Source organism: Penaeus chinensis, chromosome 6 (genome assembly GCF_019202785.1).
Source record: "Penaeus chinensis breed Huanghai No. 1 chromosome 6, ASM1920278v2, whole genome shotgun sequence".
NCBI lineage: Eukaryota > Metazoa > Arthropoda > Malacostraca > Decapoda > Penaeidae > Penaeus > Penaeus chinensis.
Genome location: NC_061824.1, coordinates 3213744 through 3239629, shown reverse-complemented (window position 1 = coordinate 3239629; position 25886 = coordinate 3213744). Strand labels below are relative to the sequence as shown.

At 37.1% G+C, this 25886-nt stretch overlaps 1 protein-coding gene across 1 annotated transcript; it reads right to left on the bottom strand.

Annotated features, from left to right (window-relative positions):
* Window positions 1–280: 280 nt before the first annotated feature.
* On the bottom strand, window positions 281–25757 carry LOC125026360 (DDB1- and CUL4-associated factor 10-like). Its single transcript, XM_047614760.1, has 6 exons — window positions 24838–25757; window positions 15249–15362; window positions 14562–14759; window positions 13198–13369; window positions 10908–11117; window positions 281–6681 (listed from the first exon to the last, which is right to left on the bottom strand). The coding sequence occupies exons 1-6, from the start codon at window positions 25062–25064 to the stop codon at window positions 5437–5439; spliced, it is 2166 nt and encodes a 721-aa protein (XP_047470716.1). The 5' UTR covers window positions 25065–25757; the 3' UTR covers window positions 281–5436.
* Window positions 25758–25886: the final 129 nt, after the last annotated feature.

Here is a 25886-nt window from a genome sequence, read left to right as displayed (position 1 = left end):
GGGCATCTCACTCTCACGTGCATGGCCTCTTGAGAATTTATTATGATAATGTCTTTGAAATGAGGTCATGATTATGTCTTTGAATTCTCCACAGTAGCCGATCCATTTTCCCACAGAAATAAGAATGGAACATGTTTTACTATTCATATTTACGTCAGAGATTCAGCTTTTTACTTAATCATGCAATCATCAGGCACAGGCAATTCTTTGGTGCATATAATAATAATATAGGAAAGGAAAAGACTCAAACCATATACATTGAATTAAGTAAAGTTTAAGACATGTTCCAAGTATTTTATTCAGTGTTTGGTAACAAGAACCAATACAGTGATTAAACTTTCGAGAGTAATCATTGTTATGACATAGGGAACACTTGTATAAAAATACATATTCGACTACTAATTAAGACAAAGTGACAAATGCAGACATGTATTGTTACATGAATTATATATTATGTTTTGTTTTATATTAACTTCATGTGAACACTGATACTAGTAATCTAACACACTGTCAAACCAGATTTTATTCCAAAGGCTTGACTTTTAGATTCCAACAGGTATCAAGCATTTCACTTTTTGATTACTTTAAACTTCTTTCATCCTGCTCTATATTCCCCACATCTCTCAATCTTTTCAATCCTTTTTGTCTTGGCAATTTGCTCCCTCATCCGTCTCGTCTAATCCTGCATTTAAGGTATGGAACCACATTACTAAGAAAATCTGCTTTAGTCACATAACCTTCATTTCATTACAAAAGAGGAAATTACTAAATGACAAACACTATACAAGGAAATTACCATAAACAAAATTAAATATGACCAGTGCACTTTATGTATAATATGACAATCTAGGAGATATGGAAGCAAGAATACTAGAACTAGACATTATATTATCTGGCTTTCCTTCAGACAAGAGTTCAGTTTCCTTCAGGCATTTTCTGCACACTTGTAGACTTTACCTGAACAATCCCTAAGGTCATTGGAATGCATACCTATGAATATGTGAGGTTAATTATACCTGCCTGTTCCGCTTTGTTTGCTTCTTAATATTCAAATTACAAACTGTCCATTCCTATAAAATACTATTAGTCTTGGCACTTTCTGTTTGTATAGTAATATAGTTAACATCCATAGCAAAATTCTAAAAAAATCTACTCATTTTTATTCAAATGACAAAAATAAACAAAAATTCTTGCCATGCAAATAGAAATATATTAAACATTTCAGTGATATATGAGGACTTAATAACCCATTCATCAGTGCATTCATCTACTCATACACCTTGACAATGTATATATACCTGTGTATAAGTATAGACTAGTTGGTATTTTGTTTTAATACTGTATTTGTGTTTCTATACAACACTTAATTGTGATTCCCCAATAAAACAATGATCTGGTATGCCAATAGGATGCCTTTATATATATAAAAAAAAAAAAAAAAAAAAAAAAAAAAAAAAAATCAACTGCTCTGTTGTTGCTCTAAGGTAATACTTATCATGATTACCAAAGAATCTTCATTTAACCATGTTGTATTATGTATGCCACACTTCCTGCATCTATGAATATGAAAAAAGTGACTAATTTCCCCTTCTGGACCACATGATTACAACTTTAAATCTGATACAAATGATGTAAAAAAAAAAAAAAATCATATACCTGAACAAGCAAACATAGGATGTACTAAATAATACAAAGCATATTCTAATATGTTTGATACTATCACTATGTATCTAAAAGTCTCATGAAAAAAGACAACTATTAAAGGCAACATTTTTAATCACATATATTTTTTGTTTTTGTTTTTTTATACAAATGTCAAAACCTCAGATAAACAAGTATATGTACAAGAGTAAGATGCTTCTATCTCTTTTATTCATCATTCAGCTTTTATAAAGAAACTATGTGATAACATTTGAAATAGTTAACATGTTGTCCATTACAACTGTGTAAAATTGTAAAAAATTTCACATCAGGTTGTTACTTAAAAAAAAGAAAAAAAAAAATCAGAATGTAAAATAAAATGATATAGATAATTCTACAAGCTTGAGATTACAGGGAGAAAGAAAGTTAAAGCTGTCTGTAATATATTACACAGAGGTATAAGGGATTAGAAATGAGCCGATAGTATTGGCATCAGTGTAGGCACTATCGGCCTTGTCTTTTCAGCATTGTTATCAGCAAGGTCAATATAGGGCCAAATACTCCAAATTCTATTGTACTGAACTGAGCATTCAAAATAAAGCCATGTTTTTGCTGTTGGTACCATTAGTTCACAAGATTCCGACATGCTTCATTCACAAAAGTAGAAAAAAAAAAAAAAAAATTATGTAGATACCATTCTCAGCTTAGCAATCATACCAGACAAATAAAGAGGCTACTGGATAAAAGATCACAAACTCAGATGCTATTTAAATTTTGACAATATGAATGTTTATTATTACATATAATTTTTTTTGTTACACTTTATCTAACACAGTAAATAATTTAACTCTAGGTCTGTCACTATAAGTAGCCATAATCTTATTTTAGATGTTTAGAAATGCCCATGTTTAGAAAGGGAGTATTGGGCTTGGTTGAGAATTGGGTATTGGCATCAACATTGCTATTGGCCCACAGCTTGATATCTGCACATCTCTATTAGGGATTGTGAAGCAAGACAGAAAAAAAAGTTTGAAAACACCATAAATATATACATAGATAAGTAACTAATCTGGTTAAAAAGACAATCATGGATACACAATGCCAGACAATGACATAAACGAGTGATAGATAGATCAAAACAATATTGATATAACCTAAAGTGTCAGCCATTAAACTCCATTATCAGTGCTAATGATTTTTTTTTGTGTGAAACTTCAGGTTATCTCAGCATTGTATGCCAATGTTTACAATTTTTGTAGTTGGTTTGACTGTCTAACCCTGGTACATAAAAACACATTGTACCATTGAAGGGTTAAACACAAGATAAATACTCAAAATATACCTAATAGTTCCATATACACTAACATGACATTTCACAATTTTAAGCTGATACATTGTTTCTCCCACACCTAAGTCTGTTTCCCTTCTGCACAAGAGGATACAGTACCACTTATAAACCATTTTAATGCCACTACTTACAGTTAAAAATCACTCAGAAAAATTACTATATTCACACATAAACAATAAAGCAAAGACTGGCAACCATGCAGCCTATGGCTCATCTGAAAAGGGTTAAACATCTGTCATTTAATATCTTGTAGACATCTTATAGCGGAAACATGCCTTTACATGGACTTTAAACTGTGATACCGACGGCTTAATCAACTAAGGAAGACTGTAAACACTTCCTGTTAAAACAATCCAGAGTTCCCCTCCTTTGCACAATCCTCTTCCCATTTGAACAAGCCCTAAATATTTGATAAGACTTGAGTAATACACAGCATATAACAAGAGGCAAGGTTTTACCATGGGATGTATGGCACATAGTGGCTTAGGTACCGTATTTCCAAGAAAATAATAAAATTGCTGAAGTATTAAATGAACATTAATCTACCATCCTCACATCAGGAATCCCAAGATGGAAAAGAGAATTGTAGGTTTTAAAAAAAACTGAGATAAGAAGCTCAAAGCAAGAGGTATCATCTCTCCTTCTATATATCCCAGCCGACCAACCCATTTTTTTCTATGCTACTTTTGTGATCATAAAGCTTTATAACTATAACTCCAGCTTTAATTACCTTACCATTTCTGTTCTTGCTCACTGTCTCATGCTTAGATTACCTTTTATAAGAAGTTCATTATCAAATCATTCATTTTCACATTTAAATAGTACAAAAAAGAGAAAAATTAACACTAACAATGATTTCCAAAGGAGAAGAAACCGTAATCTATTAATATTTCTTTCAATCAAACCATGCATTCTTCCACACAACTTTCTGTCCCCTGCTTTTAGATTCACAGATACTCTGAACACAAAATAACTGCCATCTTATTTTTGAGAGCAGAAGATTTTCAGAGATATGGTGACCCCCCCCTCAAAAAACAACAACTTTAAGCAGGGATAAAACAGCAACAACAAAAACAAAAAAAGAGACAAAAGGAAAGAGAGGAAAAGGAGAAACAAAGCTCCAAGACAGTGAATTTCAACAAACATTTTCAAGCAATAGCTAATAACTACGAACCATTACATAACACAGGACCAAAGAGTACCTGAATTCCAACAGGGGAGCATGTTCACTTACTATCCCAGACATGAGATGCATTCATTTGCATCGAGTCACATTTACAACACAATATCCAACTTTCAGTGCCAACAACTTGAAACAGTAATGATCAGATCAGATAATAAAAGAAAGAAAGAAAAATTAATACATAGTTCTATTTAGAAAAATGGAGGAGGGAGGAAATATAGAAAAAAAAGCTTTGAAGTCTTATCAATTAATACCTTACTGGAATTTAAATTTATTTATAAACTCTTGCTATTATTAATATAATGTGTTGCAATGTCTTTATTTTTTTATTTTAGTATATACATATATTCCAATTAACATTTTTTGAAATGTCCAATATAAAGGAATGTACCTTAATTATCTTTAAACTGTACATATCAATTACCTGCATTTTCATCTACCCTTTGCTTAAATGCTATCATTTTTTACAATCAAAAGGTGCTGATCTCCCCTTAAAAAAAGTACGACCATAATTTTTTTGTCTCCTGATAAAAACTGATGCACAGCATGATAGTTGCAAACACAAGAGACTGCAATGTCTGCCTGCGGGAAATAAATCTTGTTCCACACTTCCATCTCCTTAAATGAGCTGCGCATTTCTGAAGCAAAAACTGAGAAACTTGCAAAGTAAACTATGCATTTGTGTTTACAACTAATGAGTCCGAAGAAATGAAAAGGAGACTGTATTTCCAAGACACAGAGGTGTTTATCTCTCTTATAATAATTGAATGCACTGACAAATCTATTTTTTTTTCCGAAACAACTAAAAAATGCATTATTGCTCTTTGGATATACTGTAAAAAAAAATCCATATTCCATTCTAAGAAATTAAACAATGTACACACAGTAAAACCTCTACTTCTATTCATCTACTGAAATATCATTAGAACTGATGCCTTACAAACACCTGTTATACATTCTGTGTTTAAGTTAAGCACTTTGACACATGCCAAATGCAAGAATAACAAACTATATGAACTTGTTATTCATTAGATACACATTCCTTCAATAAATAAATTGCTCTTGTAATCTGCTGTGCATTCTATATACCACACAAGTACACTCCACAAATATATTCTCTATTTCACTTAGAAAATCTATTGGAAAGGTCAGCAGACCAACAAAGTTTAAGCTTGCTCAAGAGCATAGAAAACTAAAACACCATGTATATAACATAGTCATTTCCCATATAACTATGTATAATACACTGCAGCTACTCATTCCACTAGAGAACAGGCTGATGCCACACAATTTTGCCATTCAGGCAGCCTGAGACTAGAAGGCAATGTGTGGGAGAAAACTTGGTACTAACAACACAGTTTTTATGACAATTGTTGGTGGATACAGCATACAGGGTTTGGGGAATATCTTGCACACATGTGGAAAGTTCTGAACAGTTCTGGTCAAACATCATGAGCCGCACCCCATGAGCATATGGGGAACATATCAGCCGCCCATCCGAGTTGAAGCACAGCTCCTTGATAAACCCTCTTCCAACATTTGGTTCCTCTATGTAATGAGTTAGCCGTGAAATATTCTTTGCAATCTTATGGTTTGGATCCACTGTCTGATTATACCGTGGATAATTCTCCAAGGGTCGAAGAAGCAACAGAGCCCTATGATTGCCAGTACCAGTTCTGATATAAAATGCATTACGAGAGTCGATAATATTGGCTGCAGTCCTCCCTGAGCCCAAATTTTCTCTGGCATTGTCAAAATCTCTACCTCTGTGCACACTAAAGGTCCTATTTCGGCCAAGGTGTTGTAAGGCTGGTGATGGTGACTGAGAGGAAGAGGACTGGGGGAAACCAGAGGAGTTTTCATTGTTTCCACTACTCGAGGAGGCCTCTGAATCAGTCCGAGCTGCTCTCTGCCTTCCTTGCCGTATCCGTTGTTCCTCACGGCGCTCCCTTATGTGTTCTAAGGCTTCAAAGACATCCATTGATGTAAATCGTAGCTGGATGTCTATGCCTCCCCCTCCTCCACCTCCTCCTCCTGCACTACCACCAACTGCTATTCCTGCACCATCTACAACTCTCACTCCACTCCCACCAGAGGCTGTAGCAAAGGCATTGACGTTACTACCACTGCTGCCACTCCTGGCAGGACCAGCTCCACCTGCCAATTCTCCCCCACCACCTCCACCTCCATCACCACCACCATCATCACTCTCATCCCTTGGGCTGTGCCGCAGCATGATTTCCACCCTTGGGCTGAACGTCAATGATAAGTGTAAGTTTCCATTTACATTGCCACTTTCACTTCCACTGTTCGTACTGCTGTTACTATTGTTATTACTACTGTTTACACTGCTGGGTCTATTCTGAAATGTTGAAGAATTCTGTGCCTCTGTCTCACTTGTTGAGGGAATGTCATCATAGGGTTCTATGTCTCCATGGTGGTCTTGATCCTCATCCTCATCCTTGCAAGCTGTCACTCCTAGGTCCTGGATGTCATGAACACAGCTCCACTGAAAAAAAAAAAAAAAAAGTTTGATGGTAAAGTTATTGTGCATTATGACACAAGGCATGCACGATTGGCTTTAACTCATTTTATACGGTGATACCAGTTTCAGCATCATGAAGAGCCAGTGGATCATACTGTGATGCCTACATTGGCCTATCTTATTTTAGTTGCTGCAGAGTGATTCTATATTCTGTTCTGGCTCTATTTTTTACACTCCATATACTGGCCTACAAAATTTGCAGCTACACCCACCAATCTGTCACCAATCTGTAATTCCAAATAAGACATCTACCAAAATTAAAACTTTACATTTATGCACCTTTGTACCATCATATCCCCCTTCTATTCCCCTTACCTACCAATGAGACAAGGATTTACTTCAGTTACCCATACACATGATTGGAGAGCTTAAGAAAGTTTTGTTATTTTATATGATTGCTTGGGTGTTTAGTGTGTTTGTGTTTGTGTGTGTAGAAGAGAGAGGGGGAGAAGGAGGAGGAGAGGAGAAAGAAGAGAGAGAAAGAAGAGAGAGAGAGAAAAAAAAGAGAGGAGAGGAGAGGAGAGGGAAAAGGAGAGAGAAGGAGGGAGAGAAAGGAGGAAGAAAAGGGGGGGGAGAAAGAAGAGAAGAGAGAAGGAGAGAGAGAGGGAAGAGAGGGAGGGAGGGAGGGGGGGGGGGAGGGAGGAAAGGGGAGAGAAGAGAGGGGGAGAGGGAGGGGAGAGAAGAGAGGAGGGAGGAAGAGGAGAGGAAGGGGAGGAGAGGAGGAAGGGAAGGGGAAAGAAGAGAGAGGGGGAGGGAGGAGAGAGGAGAGGGGAAGGAAGAGGGAGGAGGGATGAGAGAGAGAGAGAAGAGAGAGGAGATAGAGGGAGAGGGAGAGGAGAGAGAGAGAGAGGGAGAGAGGGAGAGTGAGAGAGGAGAGAGAGAGAGGGAGAGAAGGTGGGAGAGAGAAGGAGAGGGATGGAGGAGAGGGAGAGAGAGAGGAGGGAGAGGATGAGAGAGAGAGAGGAGGAGAGGAGTGAGAGAGGAGGAGGACGGGAGAGAGAGAGGAGAGGAAAAAGGATGGAATGAGAGGAGAGCGGAGGGGAGGAGTGACAGGAAAAGGAGGGAAGGGGAGAGGAGAGATGAGAAGAGGAGAGGGAGGGAGGAGGAGGGGAGAGATGGAGGGAGGAGAGGGGAAGGAGACGGAGAGGGGAGGGGAGGAAGGGAGAGGAGAGGGGAGAGGGGAGGGAAGACCCAGGAGAGAGAGAGAGGGAGAGGTGGGGAGGGGGAGGAGGAGGAGAGGGGAGGGAGAGAGGATGGAAAGGGGAAGGGAAGAGGAGAGCGGGGGGATGAGAGCAGGAGAGAGATGAGGAGAGAGGGGAGAGAGGAGAGACGAGAGAGGGGAGAGAGATATAGAGAGAGATGGAGGGATGAGAGAGGAGAGAGAGTGAGAGAGGGAGAGGGGAGGAGAGGAGTAGTGTGAGAGGAGTGAGACGAGAGGAGAGAGGGAGGGAGGAGAGAGGGTGAGAGAGGAGAGGGCGAGGGAGACGAGAGAGAGTGAGGAGAGGATGAGAGAGGAGCGGAGGAGAGGAGAGGGGATGGGGAGAGAGAGGAGAGGAGATGGAGGGAGAGAAGAGAGAGAGGGAGGGAGGAGGGAGGGGGGAGAGAGGGAGAGGGGAGAGAGAGGAGAGAGAGAGGAGAGGAGAGAGAGGAGAGGAGGAGAGAGAGAGATGAGAGGAGGAGGGAAAGGAGAGAGGGGAGAAGTGAGGAGAGAGAAGAGAGACGGATGGAGGGGGAGAGGAGAGGAGAGAGATGAGAAAGGAGAGAGTGAGGGGGGAGAGAGGAGAGAGAGAGAGGAGAGCTAAGAGAAGGAGAGAGGAGGGAGAGAAGAGAGAGGGGAGATGAGAGAGAGGAGAGAGGAGGAGGGAGAGAGAGGAAGGAGACGGGAGGAGAGGAGAGAGAAGAGAGGGGAGAGAGGGAGGATGAGAGTGAGGGAGGGGAGAGAGAAGGGGGAGAGAGAGGGAGAGAGAGAGGAATGAGAGAGATGAGTGAGGATGGAGAGAGAGAGGCGGAGAGAAGGAGGGAGAAGAGAGAGGAGAGAGAGGGAAAGGAGAGAGAGGAGAGAGGAGAGGGAAGAGTGAGAGAGGGGAGAGGAGAGGAGGAGGGAGAGGGAGAGGAGAGGGAGGAGAGAAGGAGAGAGGAGGGGGAGAGAGAGGGAGAGAGGAGAGAGAGAGAGGGAGGAGATGGAGAGAGGGAGGAGAGAGAGAGGGAGAGATGAGGAGGGCAGAGGGAGAGGAGAGGAGGGAGAGGGAGAGAGGAGAGAGAGGAGAGGAGGAGAGAGGAGGGGAGAGGGAGGAGAGAGAGAGGAGGAGGAGAGAGAGAGAGAAAGAGAGAGGGAAGAGATGGAGAGGGAGAGAGAGAGTGGGAGAGGAGGGAGAGAGAGAGAGGGAGAGGGAGAGAGAGAGAGAGGGAGAGGAGAGAGAGAGGGAGGAGAGAGGAGAGAGAGAGGAGAGAGAGAGGAGAGAGAGGAGAGGGGAGAGAGGAGAGAGAGGAGAGGAGAGAGAGAGGGAGAGGAGAGAGGAGAGGAGACGAGAGAGGAGAGAGAGAGAGGGGAGAGGAGAGAGAGAGAGGAGAAGGAGAGAGAGAGAGGAGAAGAGAGAGGGAAGGAAGAGGAGGGAGGGAGAGAGAGAGAGGGAGAGAGAGGAGAAAGAGAGGGGGAGAGAGAAGGAGGGAGAGGAGAGAGAGGAGGGAGAAGAGAGGAGAAAGAGAGGAGAGAGGAGAGGAGAGAGGAGGAGAGAGGAGAGGTGAGAGGGAGAGAGAGGGAGAGAGAAGAGGAAGAGAGGAGAGAGAGAGAGAGGGAGTAGGAGAGAGAGAGAGAGAGGGAAGGAGAGATGGAGAGAGGAGGAGAGAAGGAGGAGAGAGATGAGAGAGAGAAGTGAGAGAGAGGGAGAGAGGAGGAGAGAGAGAGGAAAGAGAGGAGAGAGAGAGAGAGAGAGAGAGAAGAGGGAGAGAGAGAGTGAGGGAGGGAGGAGGGACGTGAGGAGAAGGGAGAGAGAGAGAGGGAGAGAGGAGAGAGGAAGGGAGATAGAGAGAGAGAGAGAAGGAGAGAGAGAGAGAGAGAGGAGAGAGAGGGAGAGAGAGAGAGAGAGGAGGAGGAAGAGAGAGGAGGAGAGAGAGAGGGAGGAGAGAGAGAGGGAGGAGAGGAGAAAGAGGAGAGAGAGGAGAGAGAGGAGGAGAGGAAGGAGAGAGAGAGAGAGGGAGGAGAGGGAGAGAGGGAGAGGAGGGAGGAGAGAGAGGGAGAGAGTAGAGGGAGAGAGAGAGAGGAGAGAGAGAGGGAGAGAGAGAGGAGAGAGAGAGGAGAGAGAGAGAGGAGGAGAGAGGGGAGAGAGAGGAGGGAGAGAGAGAGAGAAGAGTGAGAGAGAGGAGGGAGAGAGGAGAGAGAGAGAGGAGTGGGGAGAGAGTGAGAGGAGAGAGGAGGAGGAGAGAGAGGTGAGAGAGAGAGTGAGAGAGGAGGAGAGAGAGGTGAGGAGAGAGAGAGAGAGGAGAGAGAGAGAGAGAGAGAGGAGAGAGAGAGAGAGAGGAGAGGGAGAGAGGAGAGAGAGAGAGAGAGAGAGAGAGAGAGAGAGAGAGAGAGAGAGAGAGAGAGAGAGAGAGAGAGAGAGAGAGAGAGAGAGAGATTCGCGATTTTGGAGAGAGAGAGGGAGAGGGAGAGAGAGAGAGAGAGAGAGAGAGAGAGAGAGGAGAGAGAGAGGGAGGAGAGAGAGAGAGAGAGAGAGAGAGAGAGAGAGAGAGAGAGAGAGAGAGAGAGAGAGAGAGAGAGAGAGGAGAGAGAGAGAGAGAGAGAGAGGGAGAGAGAGGGAGGGGGAGAGAGAGGGAGGGGGAGAGAGAGGGAGGGGGAGAGAGAGGGAGGGGGAGAAGAGAGGGAGGGGGAGAGAGAGGGAGGGGGAGAGAGAGGGAGGGGGAGAGAGAGGGAGGGGGAGAGAGAGGGAGGGGGAGAGAGAGGGAGGGGGAGAGAGAGGGAGGGGAGAGAGAGGGAGGGGGAGAGAGAGGGAGGGGGGGAGAGAGAGAGAGAGAGAGAGAGAGAGAGAGAGAGAGAGAGAGAGAGAGAGAGAGAGAGAGAGAGAGAGAGAGAGAGAGAGAGAGAGAGAGAGCGGAATGTGGAACCAAAAGGATGAAAACCATAAAAATAAGAAACATGAATTACACACATAATTACACTAAACGAAAGCAAATATACAATTTTAACAGCTTACCTCTGATGAATCTTCCATGGAAGTATTTCTGGACAACACACACCAACCCTGTGGATGAACTTGCAGAGAGTGGATGACCTCAGCCTCATTAGAGGGAGGGAAGTCTGAGATGAACTCCACTCTGTTCCGCTGTCTGTAGAACAGGTTTGTGAACATGGTGGCGTGGGGTAACGGAGTGTTCGACAACTGCATCAATCGGTACATGTTGGGCTGTGAACAAACATAGGAAGTGTGTGTGATTATGAAAGAGTTCAGACTCCTTTTTCTTTCTTCACTATAACACTGCAGATTTAAATTCTCCTTTCCTCTCGCTCATTGCCTCCAGGAACATGTAATGTTCACTGAAATTTAGTTTTGTGAACTGCCTTTACAAAAATTGGTTGAGGACTCCACAAGTGCTCAACCACCAAGGAGTCAATAAGTAATTCTACATTAACCCATTTGCCCCATGTGGCATCTATTCTTGCCATGCTCATAATGGACCCCAACACGCATGGCATCTAATCTTGCCATGGCTTCTACGGGCCCCATAACGTTTGGCACATGTTTTTGCCATGATGACTGACTACAGACTGACTGTTTATTATTTTTTTTTACCCAATAGATGGCTCTGCTAATGGTTTTGCTGATGATAATTATGTGATGTCAGTAATTATAAGGTATGTAATTATGACGTGTAATCATAAAAATAATACAAATGGTGATGGGTACATTCACTTCTGCTTTTCTTCCTTTTCTGTTGTATGAAATTAAAAAAAAGCATGGTTTGATCTCTCATATGGACAATGCACTACTTCTGAGTATCAAAAGGATATCTGGCTTGCTGCTGTGCTTCATATTTTACTTCATTTGAAAGTTTGAAAAAAAAAAAAAAAAAAAGGCGAAGACCATAGTTTGACCTCTCGCTCAAAACCGACACTAACTTTTAGCATCAAAGTGTTGATGTCATCTGTTAATATAGACAACTTGGAAGTGAATCAGTATCTCTCCTCAATACAAAGGCGAAAGGATGCCTAGAAACACCATGAGAAAAGTGCAGTTTCTACACATTATCCTTATATAAAACCCAACTTTCCTACAAAATCTATGGCCAGATTCCTGCAAAATTGATATGATGGTCTTTGCGCAGCCGCACCACGCCAGAAAAAATCCCGTAGCGGGGGCCCACATGGCTGGCAACTATTCCCGAGAGCGAGGTTCAGCGACAAGCGAAAAATTCCAGGGCGAATGGGTTAATGTCACCTATTTCCCCTTGCCTTGGAGTGTTCTGGAAACATGTTTTTTTCTAATGTTATCAACCCCCTGAATCTGGGTGATGTAACTGCCACATTACGAAAAATATCTGGCAGAGGACCAGGTAATAGGAATGTACAGTCATGAAAAATTTTGGGTGAAGGCGAGGGCAACAGGAATGACTCATCATGAGTACAAATGTCTAGGAGGAGGATTAGACTCAGTAGGCATTTAGGAATGGGCTCTTACATTATTTCCACCAGTAAACAAGGCTGGAATGTAGTATCTGTCAGCCATGCTAGGAGGAGCACCAGCTCCTGGGAGGAAAATAGTTCGATTCTCAGGATCCTATGCCTACTCGCTGGGACCACTAGTGCAGGGTTTATTACAGAGAATTGAATGATACAAAAATATTTGTAAATAGCACAAATAATATTGTTACTGTTATTGTAAAGAGTGGTAGACTACCTAGAAAAATAATACCGTGTCTGTTCAATGAAACAGTCTATTATCATCTTGACAAAGCAGAGCAAATGACAAATATAGACATTGGAATATGGCAAACAAGCAAAAAAATGCTTATGCAGAAAAAAAATAATATCACTGGAATGGGGAGGCAAAGAGTCTTGATACTGCATGAGTATGCTAGGGCTACAAGCTACACATCTGAGAGAGCTGCCACTCAAGTAAGCCTATTGCCAAGATTTTGGTCCACATGCTCAGAGTATGATTACAATTTTATATAAAATACAAATTGGAATATAATTTTAAAAAATAATTATTCCAAAAATCAAAGAAAAGGGTATACCAGTGAGACATGTAGTACTTGTAACTGGTTGCTTAGTGACTAAGTACTTGCAGAGCTATCTTTGTGTAAACACAAATCATCCCTGACAGCAATGGGCTAATTCTTCCTTTTATACTTTCTTACCATAAACAGATCCTACTAAAAAAAAATAAAGCAAAACAAAACAAAACAAAAACGAGAACAACCACACCATAAACGGAAGATCCAAAAACACCTTTCAATCCACAGAAACCCCTCGCTAGAACGAACCTTAAAGTTCCTAAGATCTTCTGATAGGTGCTCCAGACTGAGGTTGTGCACGAGTACCATGTAGCCGCCAGTGGTGCACATGACCAACTTGCTGCAATCGGGACTTAGACGCATTCTCATGAGTCCTTGCATGCTGAACAACTCGGTGGACAGCAGGCCATCCTCTGTGTACCTGTAAAGAAGAATCTTTTTATTGTAACGTCTTTTTAAAGCTCCCAAATTCATTAAAAGTTTAAGGTTTTCTCTTATGAGAATAATCTTTGAGCACACATTCTAAAAATTGGGAAAGGTTGTGGGGGGAGGGCAATCAGGATAAGTAATTGAAGAAAATCTAATTATAAGGGATGTTGGGTTCTTAAAAACATATAAGCTACTATTTTAAAATTTCTTTGCTTAAAGACTGCTCACAGCATTCATACTTTTTTATTCTTTATCTTTTAAATTTCTATTTGGAGAAATATGGTTATAACTTCCAACAATGATATGAACTTGTTGCAAAGTTTAGCTCATTAAATCTAAAGATAGAAATTTTCCATCAAATTCTTTCCACTTGATAAAAGTTATTTGTAACTACCACAATTCCCTCCTTCCATTTTAAATCTTATCAATTTCAAGTGAAAAAAGACTACCCTTTTTTTTTTTTTTAAGGTTAAAAAATTACTTATCACCCTGCAGATTTCAGTCTTAAATTACTTTGCATATTCTTCTGTAATGCTATAAACCAAACAACTTTGGTACTAAAAATTGGCTAGTAGCCAGTAATGTCAGGTTGTTATACACTTCTGCAGTTTTCCCAATATTCATGGCTCATTTAGTATTACAAACACAACATTGGGCAACTTGTGCTTCCCTTCACTTTTGGCGCCTGTATCTAAGCGACACCAAACAAACGATGCCTTTACTAATGGAGAAACAAGCTGACGGCACACGGTACATTATTATGCAGGGCCATCCACAACCATTGCAAGATATCCTGCCATCCGCATCCAAAGCATTAAGGAACTGAGAGTTTTCGTTCTGCTTCTCATGAATAATAATATAATAAAAATGCCTTGTGATAATATTCAAAAAGCTATTAAAACTTTCATTTCATTCTCCTTCTGCAGGTAGCCTAAGCCAACAGGAAATAACTTTTAACTTGCTATCTGTAATGGTTCATTATTCACCCAAATACAAAACAATAACATTGCTAATACTGATAAGACAAACTGGGAAACATAACAAATTGTGTTTGGTAAAAGTAATACCAGGGAATTTTATTACCATTAAACAGAATATCCCAACCGGCACATAACTGACAAAAAAATAATAACACAGAAATCAACCATTGCATGAACCATTCAATCACTTTACAAAAGACTTACCCATTAATATCCCAGCCTAGTATCTTGCCATCAAAACCAGATGTGACCAAAATGCCATCACCAGCAGAATATTCTATGTTTTTCACCCAATTGCTGTGTCCCTGGAGTAGTCGGATGCGCCTCTTAAGGTTTCGCACATCCCAAAGGGCTACTGTGTGATCGTCGCTACACGATGCAAACACGCGAGAGTCAAGGAACCTGTCAAAATGAGTAATGATCAGCAATCATCATTGCAGGACATAAGAAAGATTTTTTTTTAACCTGTAACTATACTACATTTGTAAAAAGTAAATGAATAAAATTAATGGTGCTGCCAAAATCCTTTTAATTCATTAAATTCAATTCAGTAAATATCTGTAATCAATATTCGCTAATAACTACACATTCATTAATATAAGTCTATAATTAAGGACAAGCTAAAAACTGAATGATATAAAATGATTCTTTTACGCTACAAATTAACCCAAAATAAAGGATATCCACCTCGGAAAACAAGACAATGCCACAATTTAAAAAATCAACTGCAGTTTAAATCAAAATCCACATTAATTAATAACACTAACATGTCAACTCAGACCCAAAATATAACATACATATCAACAACTCTACAACATGTACTGTCACAGCAACATATTAGCCTCTACAATCAAACAAAGTAAAAATCCCTTCTACTTAAAGGCCACTTACTTGATACCATTGACACAATTCTCGTGAGCTAAGGGTATATAATGGATCTGTCGTCTGGACAGTGGATCAAACACCATGATGGCTCGCTGTTCACATGCTGCCACCAGATAGGTCCTGTGAAATAAAGTGTCCATAAATACAAACACATAAAGATATCCAATCTTCAAGCTATTACAGCATAATAAGAATTTATAACCTATGAGGACAAGCACAAATCCACACACATTAAATATAGGAGACAAAAAAGAATAAAAAATATACTACTATTACTACTACTGCTACAACTAATAACAGTAACATTAATAATAAACACAATATGATGATGATGTTAAAAGAAAAAAATAATAATGATTATAGCTAATCTACACTAATAATGATAATAATAATAATATAATAGCAAGAACAACAATATCACAACACTGGCATCAGTAGATAAGTAATAATAAAAATAACAACAATAACAATAATAATATAATAATAATAATAACAATAATATTATTAATAATAATAGTAATAATACCAATAATAATAATAATAATAATAATAATAATAATAATAATAATAATAAAAATAATCATAATAATAATAATAATAAAATAATAATAATACCAATAATAATAATAATAATAATAATAATAATAATAATAATAATAATAATGATAATGATAATAATATTATTATTATTAATAATAATAATAATAATAATAATAATAATAATAATAATAATAATAATAATAATACTAATACTAATAGTAATAGTAATAGCAATAATATCAATAATTATGATTACAGTAATAATAATCATCATCATTGTTATAATAATAATAATAATAATAATAATAATAATAATGACAACAATAATGTATGATGATGATAATGATATAATAGTACTACTACTGCTACAAACAATACAAAAAATGAAATCAAAATAATAAATAATAATAAAAATAATAATAATAATAATAATAATGATAATAATAATAATGATAATAACTATAACAACAGCAACAATAATAATAATAACAAAACAATGATGATAATAATAATAATGATAATGATGATAATAAATAATTATAATAATAACTATAATAATAATAATAATAATAATAATAATAATAATAATAATAATATAATAAAAAAATAATGATAATATTAACCCATTCACCCCGGATTTATGATCTGTCCCCTATAGTTTTTGGTGAATTCTGTTACATACAGATGACTCCACATGTGCTCAGCCGGCAAGGAGTCTATCAGTGAACCCTTGTTACAGATCCTGATTTTCCCCATTCCTTGAATTGGCGTGAAAATGTGTTTTTCTTACTAATACCATTGCTATTGATACTGTTATTATTGTTATTGATATTATGATTATGAAATTGTCATTAAAATATTTTAGACAATGAAATGATGCAAAAGACCCTTTCCTAAAGTGAAGGAAAAGGGTAAACAGGCGAGATAGGTAGTTTCTAATAACTGGCTATTTGGTGATTAAGAACTTGTAGAGCCATCTATGTGTAAATACAATAAATAAACATGTATTACAGTGGGCATGGCATGTTTTCTTGCCACATGGGGCGAATGGGTTAATAATAATAATAATAATAATAATAATAATAATAATAATAATAATAATAATAATAATAATAATAAAAGCAATGATAAAAATAATAACAACAACAATAAGGAGTATAATAATAATCATTAATATAACTAATAATAACAACAACAACAGTAATGTGATAAATAAATAAAAGTGACAATAATGCTAATAACAATACTATTATGAACAGGTAATAGGAAAAAAAAAAAAAAAATGCCAAAAACAACAATAAAAATAAAAATAATAATAATAACAATAACGATACTGATAATCATACTGATAACGATAATAATAATGATTACGATTATCACAATATTGAAAATCATAATGATAACAATAATGATAAAGACAATGATTATGAAAATGATTTTGATACTACTACTACTACTACTACTACTACTAATAATAATAATAATAATAATAACAACAACAATAATAATAATGACAATAACAATAATAACTAAAACAATATCAACTATATATAAAGATGATGATAACAATAATAGTAGTAGTAACAGTAACAGTAGTAGTATTAATAATAATCATAATAATAATAATCATAATAATAATAATAATAATATGAAGAAGAACAATAACAAAAATAATAATAATAATAATTAAATGAAAATATTAAAATAAAAATAAAAATAACAAGAAAAAATAATAACAGAGATAATGATAATCATAATGATAATGTTAATAACAATGATACTAATAGTATTAATAACATAAATAACAAAAATAAAAATAACAATAAAAAATAACAACAATAATAATGATATTGATAATAATAATAATAATAATAATAATAATAATAATAATAACGATAATAATAATAATAAGAACAAGAAGAAAGATAACAATAATAATAACACAGCAACATTATCAACTGCAAGAAAGAAAAACAATATTGATAATAACAGTGATAATAATGATGATAACAAAAACAATAACAATAAAAACAATAATAACAATAATAATAATAATAATAATAATAATAATGATTATACTAATAATGATCATGATCAAATTAACAGTAATATTAATAATAACAATAACAAATCAGTAATAATAATAATAATAATAATAATAATAATAATAATAATAATAATAACAATAATAATAATAATAATAACAGTAATAATGATAATAATAACAACCCTATCATTATAAAAAACAACAACATTAATAATAAAAAAGTAATTATAACAAAAATGATAACAATAACAATATCCATAATGATAATAATAAATACAATGATGATGATGATGATGATGATGATGATGATAAAAACAACAAAAATAGCAATAAGAATAAGAATAACAACAATAAAAATAACAATTAAATAAAATGATAAAATAATCAGAATCAACAATAATAATAATTAATAAATTGTTAAAAATATAATAAATAATAGTAATAACAATAATAATAACAAGAACAAGAACAAGAACAACAATGATAACAACTAGAGGGACCTGTGGAAATTCTATGGAACAAAAAAAAAAAAAAGTTATTCCTCTCTCCTTCTCTTATCTTCCTCCTCCTAACTTTTTCACTTTTGCCTCCCTTCTCCCTTTCCCTTTCCCTCTCCCTCTAACTTTCTCTTTTCCCCCTCTGCTAACCCGTCTCCCTCCCAAATCTTCCTTTAACACATGCCATCAGGGAAAATGAATAAAAAATGGGGAAAATGCTGTGCTCAATTTTTATATTTTTGTGAAATGTCTCTGCACATAGATGGCTCTGCTAGTGCTTAGCCACAAAGGAGTCAATTAGTAGACCTTGTGACTTTACGTGATTTGAATTGGTGGGAAAAACGTATTTTTTACTAGTGCTATGAATATCGATGGTGTTATTTTCATTATACAAATTATAATCATTATGTTATAAACATTAGAAACAGCAAAATAGGATAACATAAACTATTCTCGTAAATCAAGGAAAAGGGTAAGTGGGCTAGACAGGCAGGCAGTACTTATAACTGGCTCACTGGTGACTTAGTACAAGTGTAGCCATCTATGTCTAAAAAAAATTAATAAAGTAAACTCACAGTGGGCATGACATCTACGTACATGCCATGCCCGTCGCCATTGGGTTAATTTCACTCCTCCCCTCATGCTTTAAGCCCTACATCTTACCCTCTCCCTCTTACCTCCTCTTACCTCTTCTTCCTCCTTAAATCCCCCCCCCCCACCTCTTTCACTCACTCATCCCCATCCTAACCTCTCCTATCTCCCTTTTTTTCTCGGAGATCCTTTTCTCTTCCCCCCTCCCTTTCCCTTTACCCGCCTCTTTCACTCCTATTTAAGTCTCCTCTGTTGTCTCTTCCCCATCTCCCTTTTCTCTTTCAGCCCCCTTCCATTCCTCTTCTTTCGCTCCTTCCTCTGACAGTCTACGAACTTCAATAAAGTGTACTTATCTCGAAAAAGAAGAATGATAATGGTGATAGTGATTGTGGTGATGAGGATAATGATGATGATAACACTACTACTAATAATAATGTTAATAATAATAATAATAGTAATAATAATAAAAATAATAATAATAATAATAATAATAATAAAAATAATAATAACAATAATAATAACAATAATAATAATATTAATAATAATAATAACAATAACAATAATAATAATAATAATAATAATAATAATAATAATAATGATAATGATAATAGCTTATAATGATAACAACAACAATTTACCCAACACTTATCTATTTTCCTTAAAAAATTAGTAATTTCTCTTGATATCTAGTAAAATACACTAAAAAAGTAATGCATCTTAATATTATCAAGATAAAATACAGAAGTGTCCTCCTTCCACTCAACACCAATTTAGCTCCAAGCTTGAGGAATCTGAATGTCAATATAAAAATACAATTTACATCTACAGGCCTAATGCATATAACTATCAGGCTGCAATCACAATTTCACTTGTTCTATTTCCTCTTAAGTACTTATCTGAATATTTGTACTAAATGTACAGTAATTCAACTGGCATATTTGTAAAATATGTTTATCTGACATAATATTATTGCATATCAGCTTTAGATTACTTAGAATCACACATACACATACACACACACACACACACACACACACACACACACACACACACACACACATACACACACACACACACACACACACACACACACACACACACACACACACACAAAAAAAAAAAAACATCATACTGATTTCATTATCCGAAAGGGTAGAATCATCAAGATCATCAAGTTTCAAGGGTATGTGCTTTTAAGGGGGATATATTCATTAGATAAATAGTCAGCACAACAGGATATACATTCTTTTTTCTGGAATATCAAGTCAGATGGGATGATTCTATTGCACGAATACAAAACGATAATAATAATAATAATGACAAGTAACAATAACAAATACATATTAACTACTATTATGACTCATGATACTAACAACAATAACATCAGCAATAATAGTAATATCAATATTACTTTTCTAAATATACTAGATAGAAGAAATCAAAAGAATAAAAGTATTTTAAATGAAATGTATCGATAAATAAGAACTACTCTTTAGTGTGCAAATGTTTTTAACCAATGAATAATTGCTTAACTTGTCACACAAACTTTCATTATGAGTTTGGTAGTCTTCTTATAGCAAGGTGCAGCAAGCTGCCTGCTGTAGATGGTATAATGCCTTATGCTTATGTAGTGGACTACTTAATTAGAACTGTGGTAACAGTGTACTGACAAAAATTGCTGTTTTTACTGCATTTGGATGCCATGATGCACTCCACAGTAGTATCTTCAAGATGATTAGAGAGAGATGCAGTTCAATACTCATAGGGACACATGATACACAATGTATGAAGGATACCTTGGAAATACAGCACAAACTATTAAATACTGACCAAGCAGACATTATGCAGCACATGACTGACTGATAAAAGGTAGCTATAAATATCCATACTAAATATTATTGTTTAAAAAAGTGACTCCACTAACAACTTTCTCCAGCAGTTTCAACCTGTTCAACAGCTGGTGCTTAACAGCAGAATGTCCATAAAATAATTATATGTCTTAAATAGTTCAGTGTGTCTAATGCCATCAAAGTAAATCAATGACACTTCCTTGCTGTAAAGAAATTAGCACACTGGGTTTCTCATGTTACTGCATTATTAATTTGATAAAAATGCTATTGAATCCATTTATGTTTTTAAATTTATTACAAAAATAATCCTTAAATTTACACTGTAAATGTATTTCAAAGTTTAATGTATAATCTTTACCAGTCATACAAAAAACATTGTTGACTTTGTGATAAAAGTTCATATTTAAACTCTTTCAAAGTAAACAAACAATTTTTTTCTAACTTATTGTGACACACACTTGAGGTTAGACAACTTTAATAAACATCTAAATATCTTTAATATACATACTGTTAACACATGAAAAATGTCAACCTAACTCTATTGAATATAATGAAACATCTATTCAACCATCAGCTGTTCAAAGCTTAAGCAACCCTTGTCTTCAATGATAACTGGATCATGATTAGTGTTCGGACTAAGGAACCCAGTCTTTTTCGTCACATATGAACTGTACTTAAATTTTGACACTCATGACTCATGAGATATATTGTTATTATCCAACATTTTCAACAGATAATGAGAATCTGACTATCAGTTTCTAGTCTGTAGTGGCCAGCAAATTCACAAGACACTTTCATCTATGTTCATCTATGAAACTGCACAAAAGAAAATACATAATATGATGAAAACCATACCCAGTATTAGGGAAATTAAGCAATCGTCATACCTTCCACTTTTAATCTAGTCCATTCTGCCCTAACCAGCCTAATAAGGACCAACCACACTCAAACTCTTTTCTGTTAATTCTGCATATCCACATGAACTTTCTACATGCAAATGATCTAACCCTATTAGAATGCCTGAGAATTACCGCTGCCATGCAAACAAACATAGGACTACTTCAGGAGGCCCATACATTTTATAAGTACTAGTCCTGTACATAACACAAGAATAGCTACTGCCTGAAACTCTAAATAAGAAACCTCTCCAACAGACTTATCCACAACACAGCAGAAAGCAAGAAAGACATTTTTCAATGAAGCACAGATTACAAGATGGGTCTCAGGAATCACATGCACATATTCATACTTTTAAATTATTCAAAATAAATATAATCCTATAACGAATGGGCTTTTACATTATTTCCACCAATAAACGAGTGTGCAATGTACCCCCCATGAGCCATGACTGGAAGAGTGCCAGCTCCAGGGAGGATGCTATTTCCATGCTCAGGATCCTATTCCTGCCTCCTATGACCAGCGGAACAGGTTGTTTCACAGAAAATTTTATGTTATGAAATTTTTTTAAAATGAAACAAATATCAGTGTTACTTAATGTTATTATTATTGCACTGTGTTATGGACTACTTAGAGAGCCTGTGCAAGAAAAACAGTCTATGACCAACTGGATAAAATAAATCAAATTATTAATATAGGAATTTCTGCTTATGCAGAAAAAGAGAAAGTAACATTACATGGACTCTTGTCACCGCACAAAATTGGTTGTGCTCGCTCAGCCTACATGCTGCACAGCCTAATACCCATATTTTGGGCCACATGATGACACTGAAGCATCCAGATCAATGACATAACCTAGCCTATTTTAATATCTTGTGTGATAAAGTTTGATGTGCTGACACTGGAATGGGATATACATATAAAATATGGCCACTGTAATTTTAGTTTATTAATTTTGCTTAAAAGGGTCCACAAAAGCTTAGTCACTAATGAGTCACTTACAAATCCTTCCTGTTTGCTCATTTCCTTGATTTCTGGAGGTTTCCTTTTTTTATATGTTATTGCTATTAGTACTGATAATACTATAATATTCCCATTGTTAATGGTAATAATAACAGCTGTAATGACATTAATAGCATTAGAACACTTAAATATGCTTCTCCAAAATTCAACAAGTGAGGTCTGGTAGGCCTACTAACTGACTCCTTAGTAACTAAGTTAACCAAAATTCACTAAATAAAAGTAGAGTGGACAGTGTAATTACTTAGGGCCAATGAGTTAAGTATATGCCTTGTAAATAAAATTTCAGACCTATAATCAGTTACTATCAGTTCCACTGCTGCAACAAAACAATGATAATTACCAGTTCAGTGTGATTATGCTTTAGGTTACTGCATGAATACAATCTAAAAGTATTCAATCATAATAACAAGAATTGCATTCCTAAGACAGTGTACTGTAAATGAACATTGTTACTTCAAAAAATGTATACTTAATATTAGAAGCTACCCATGCATCTGATGCACCTGTGGGCATTCAGGTAAAACACAGCAAACCTCCACTCTACATATCCTGCCTGACAAGATAAAGCTTGCAGACATTTCAGGTGATTTTCTTTTAAATTAGAAATAAGTCTAACACTCTTATCTTACCACATATACTTGGTGGAGGTTTGTTGATCTTAGCTGAAGCGTAAATTCAAAGGCTAGAGCAGTTTCTCAAGAATGTGCCACTATCACACTTGACTTAAGACTGTAGGCCTCCCATTGCAAATGATGTTAAGTTTCAAGTTGATTTAGATAAAATATCTAATATAATTAAAAGAAAACATGAGAGCCACAACGGGTGTCTTTTTTACCAAACTTATTCAAGTTGTAGTTTTTTGTTTGCAAGTACTAATAAGAATTTTGTAGAATTAGTGCAAATTTACTAAGAAATTCCTCCAACAAATACTAAATAAAGATAACCATATATAACTTTACATTTCCTACTAGTTAATCTGTCTACTTAACTGCGGCACAAGTCTTTCTCATATTCACATGCCTTTCCATCTGACTTGTATGTTTAATCCCTAATTGCTAACACAGATACTAAAACCAGAAATCAAAACAAGGTAAATTCCACGAAGGGATATAATACGCACAGGCCCTTATGTCACCCATAATTTATCACACAGTACTTGTTACTGTGAGTGACGCACCCTCCTGAGACGAAGTCCCAAATCCAGGATAACATGCAAATGCAAATTCCAAAGCAAACCTTTCCTACCTTCTATTTACTCTATAGACAGGGGGGCAAATACCCCCTTTACTAACACTTTGTATGATCTTACAGAAAATGCAATATTAAGAACAGTGGCTGTGTGAGGGTGTTGTGGACATAGTCTCTGAGCGGTGACACACAGAGAGTATTTTTCATTATTTCCTGGTAAATATGAGGCCACTGCAAATATACCTATATTGCTCCCTACTCTACTTTTTATGCTCTATAAGATGGCAGTCTTAATTTCCCTCTATTTGTGTGCATTGCTCTCGATAACATTAACCTATTATACTTTACCATGATTACACACAAGCTACATTCACACGCCATAACCCAAGGTTCTATTTTCCTCTCTTTCAGAACCATTCAGTAAATATTGAATTGAGAACTGCATAGAGATCAAGAAAAATGGGATAATGATGTTAAACATAACCCAGGCTAAAGCAAAACCATTACCTTTGAACAAACAATCTGCAGAAGACAAAGGTAAGCCCAGAATCGCCTATCAAAGCACAGTGCTCAAAATGCTTGCCGTGGTCTCCTTGCCTTTCACACTCCAGGCTAAAGGACAGCAAACCTCACCATATACATCCCTTCACAACAGGGTTTGTGGACCTATATAGTAATTGGTCGTCAAGGTGGAGGTTTGTTGGCCTTTGCCAGCATTCAGAAAATGGGGATGGGGAATAATATTGAGAATTACATATCCTCTTAAAGCAACAGACTTGAACAAATTTGAACAATACTATACCTTTGAAAACATAAAACGAAGGGAAGAGGATATATAAAGAACCAATAACATAAGCACAAAGGACCCAACAATACATTTATAACCAATAAGACCAAATTAACGGAATATACGAAACCAAATGCGCAAAGCACAGATCAAACCACCCAGGTCTCGCACTCACCCGTCCGGAGAGAACTCGAGGTTGAAGACGCCGCCATGGCCTGTGAATCCTGTCTTGGGGTCGTGCTCGATGGGATCCCAGAAGGTGCTGGGGATCATGGACGAGTACAAGGACCTCCTGATGCCCGAGTCCCAGCCTAGGGTCTTGCCCAGGCCCGTCTCCCTCCGCCTGAGCTCATAGTCGGGAAAGTAACTCCCGTGGATCCTTCCTGTCTTCACCTTGGGCATCTTGGAGGACGACCTCCTCCTCCTCCTCCTGCCAGCCTCTCACTCCCACAAGGAGCCTCGAAGTAGGATCCTCTTCTCTCTCTCTCCCTCTCGAGGAACTTCGGATCCCCCGCTCTCTTTCTCCTCGAGGAACCTCCGAGTAGGACCTCCCTCTCTCTCTCCCTCGACAAAGGAACCTCGAGCAGGACCCCTGCCTCGTGCACAAAAGGAACACCCGACGTAGGATCCCCCAACACTCTCTCCCTCTCTCTCGAATAGGAACCTCGGAGCGAAATCCTCCTTCTCCTTCTCTCTCTCTTTCTCTCTCCCTCTTTCTCTCTCCAAAAGGAACCCTCGTCGCAGGATTCCTCCCTCGCTCTCTCCACCTCAAGGAAACCTCCTCCCAGGATCTTTCTCCCCCCAGAAGGAACCTCGGCGTAGGATATCTCTCTCTCTCTGTCTGTCTCTGTCTCTTGCTCGCACACGCACGACCCCTCCTCACTTCCACCTTTTCATCCCAACACAAAAAAAAACTTTCCAGCCACAACACAAACAAGGATTTCTCAAAACCTCAGTCGGGGGGGGAATATATATATTTATATATTTTTAAAGTGAATGCGGAGGTTCTGTCTCCTGGTCTGTTATATCTCTTTTGTGATTCGAATAAATGGTATTAGAGTGTATTCTTTGTTCGAGGGGAAAATAGTGGGGAGAAAGAGCATGGTGTGTTACAAAACGAATAAAGGTTTTATCACATTGCATTTCTCAAAATGGAGATCGCGCGGCGCGGAATTCAAAAGGCGAGGAAGGTGTTCTTTTTCATTTTATCGTATTTTCTACCTT

Bases quoted from the DNA above. Each gene is read 5' to 3' on its own strand.
- LOC125026360 (XM_047614760.1), bottom strand. From the start codon at position 25,064: ATGCCCAAGGTGAAGACAGGAAGGATCCACGGGAGTTACTTTCCCGAC. The intron at 11,118-13,197 runs GTTCGTTCTAGC...GTTTGTTCACAG, and splicing joins AAGATCTTAGGAACTTTAAG to CCCAACATGTACCGATTGAT. The intron at 6,682-10,907 runs GTAAGCTGTTAA...TTTTTTTTTCAG, and splicing joins CCATGGAAGATTCATCAGAG to TGGAGCTGTGTTCATGACAT.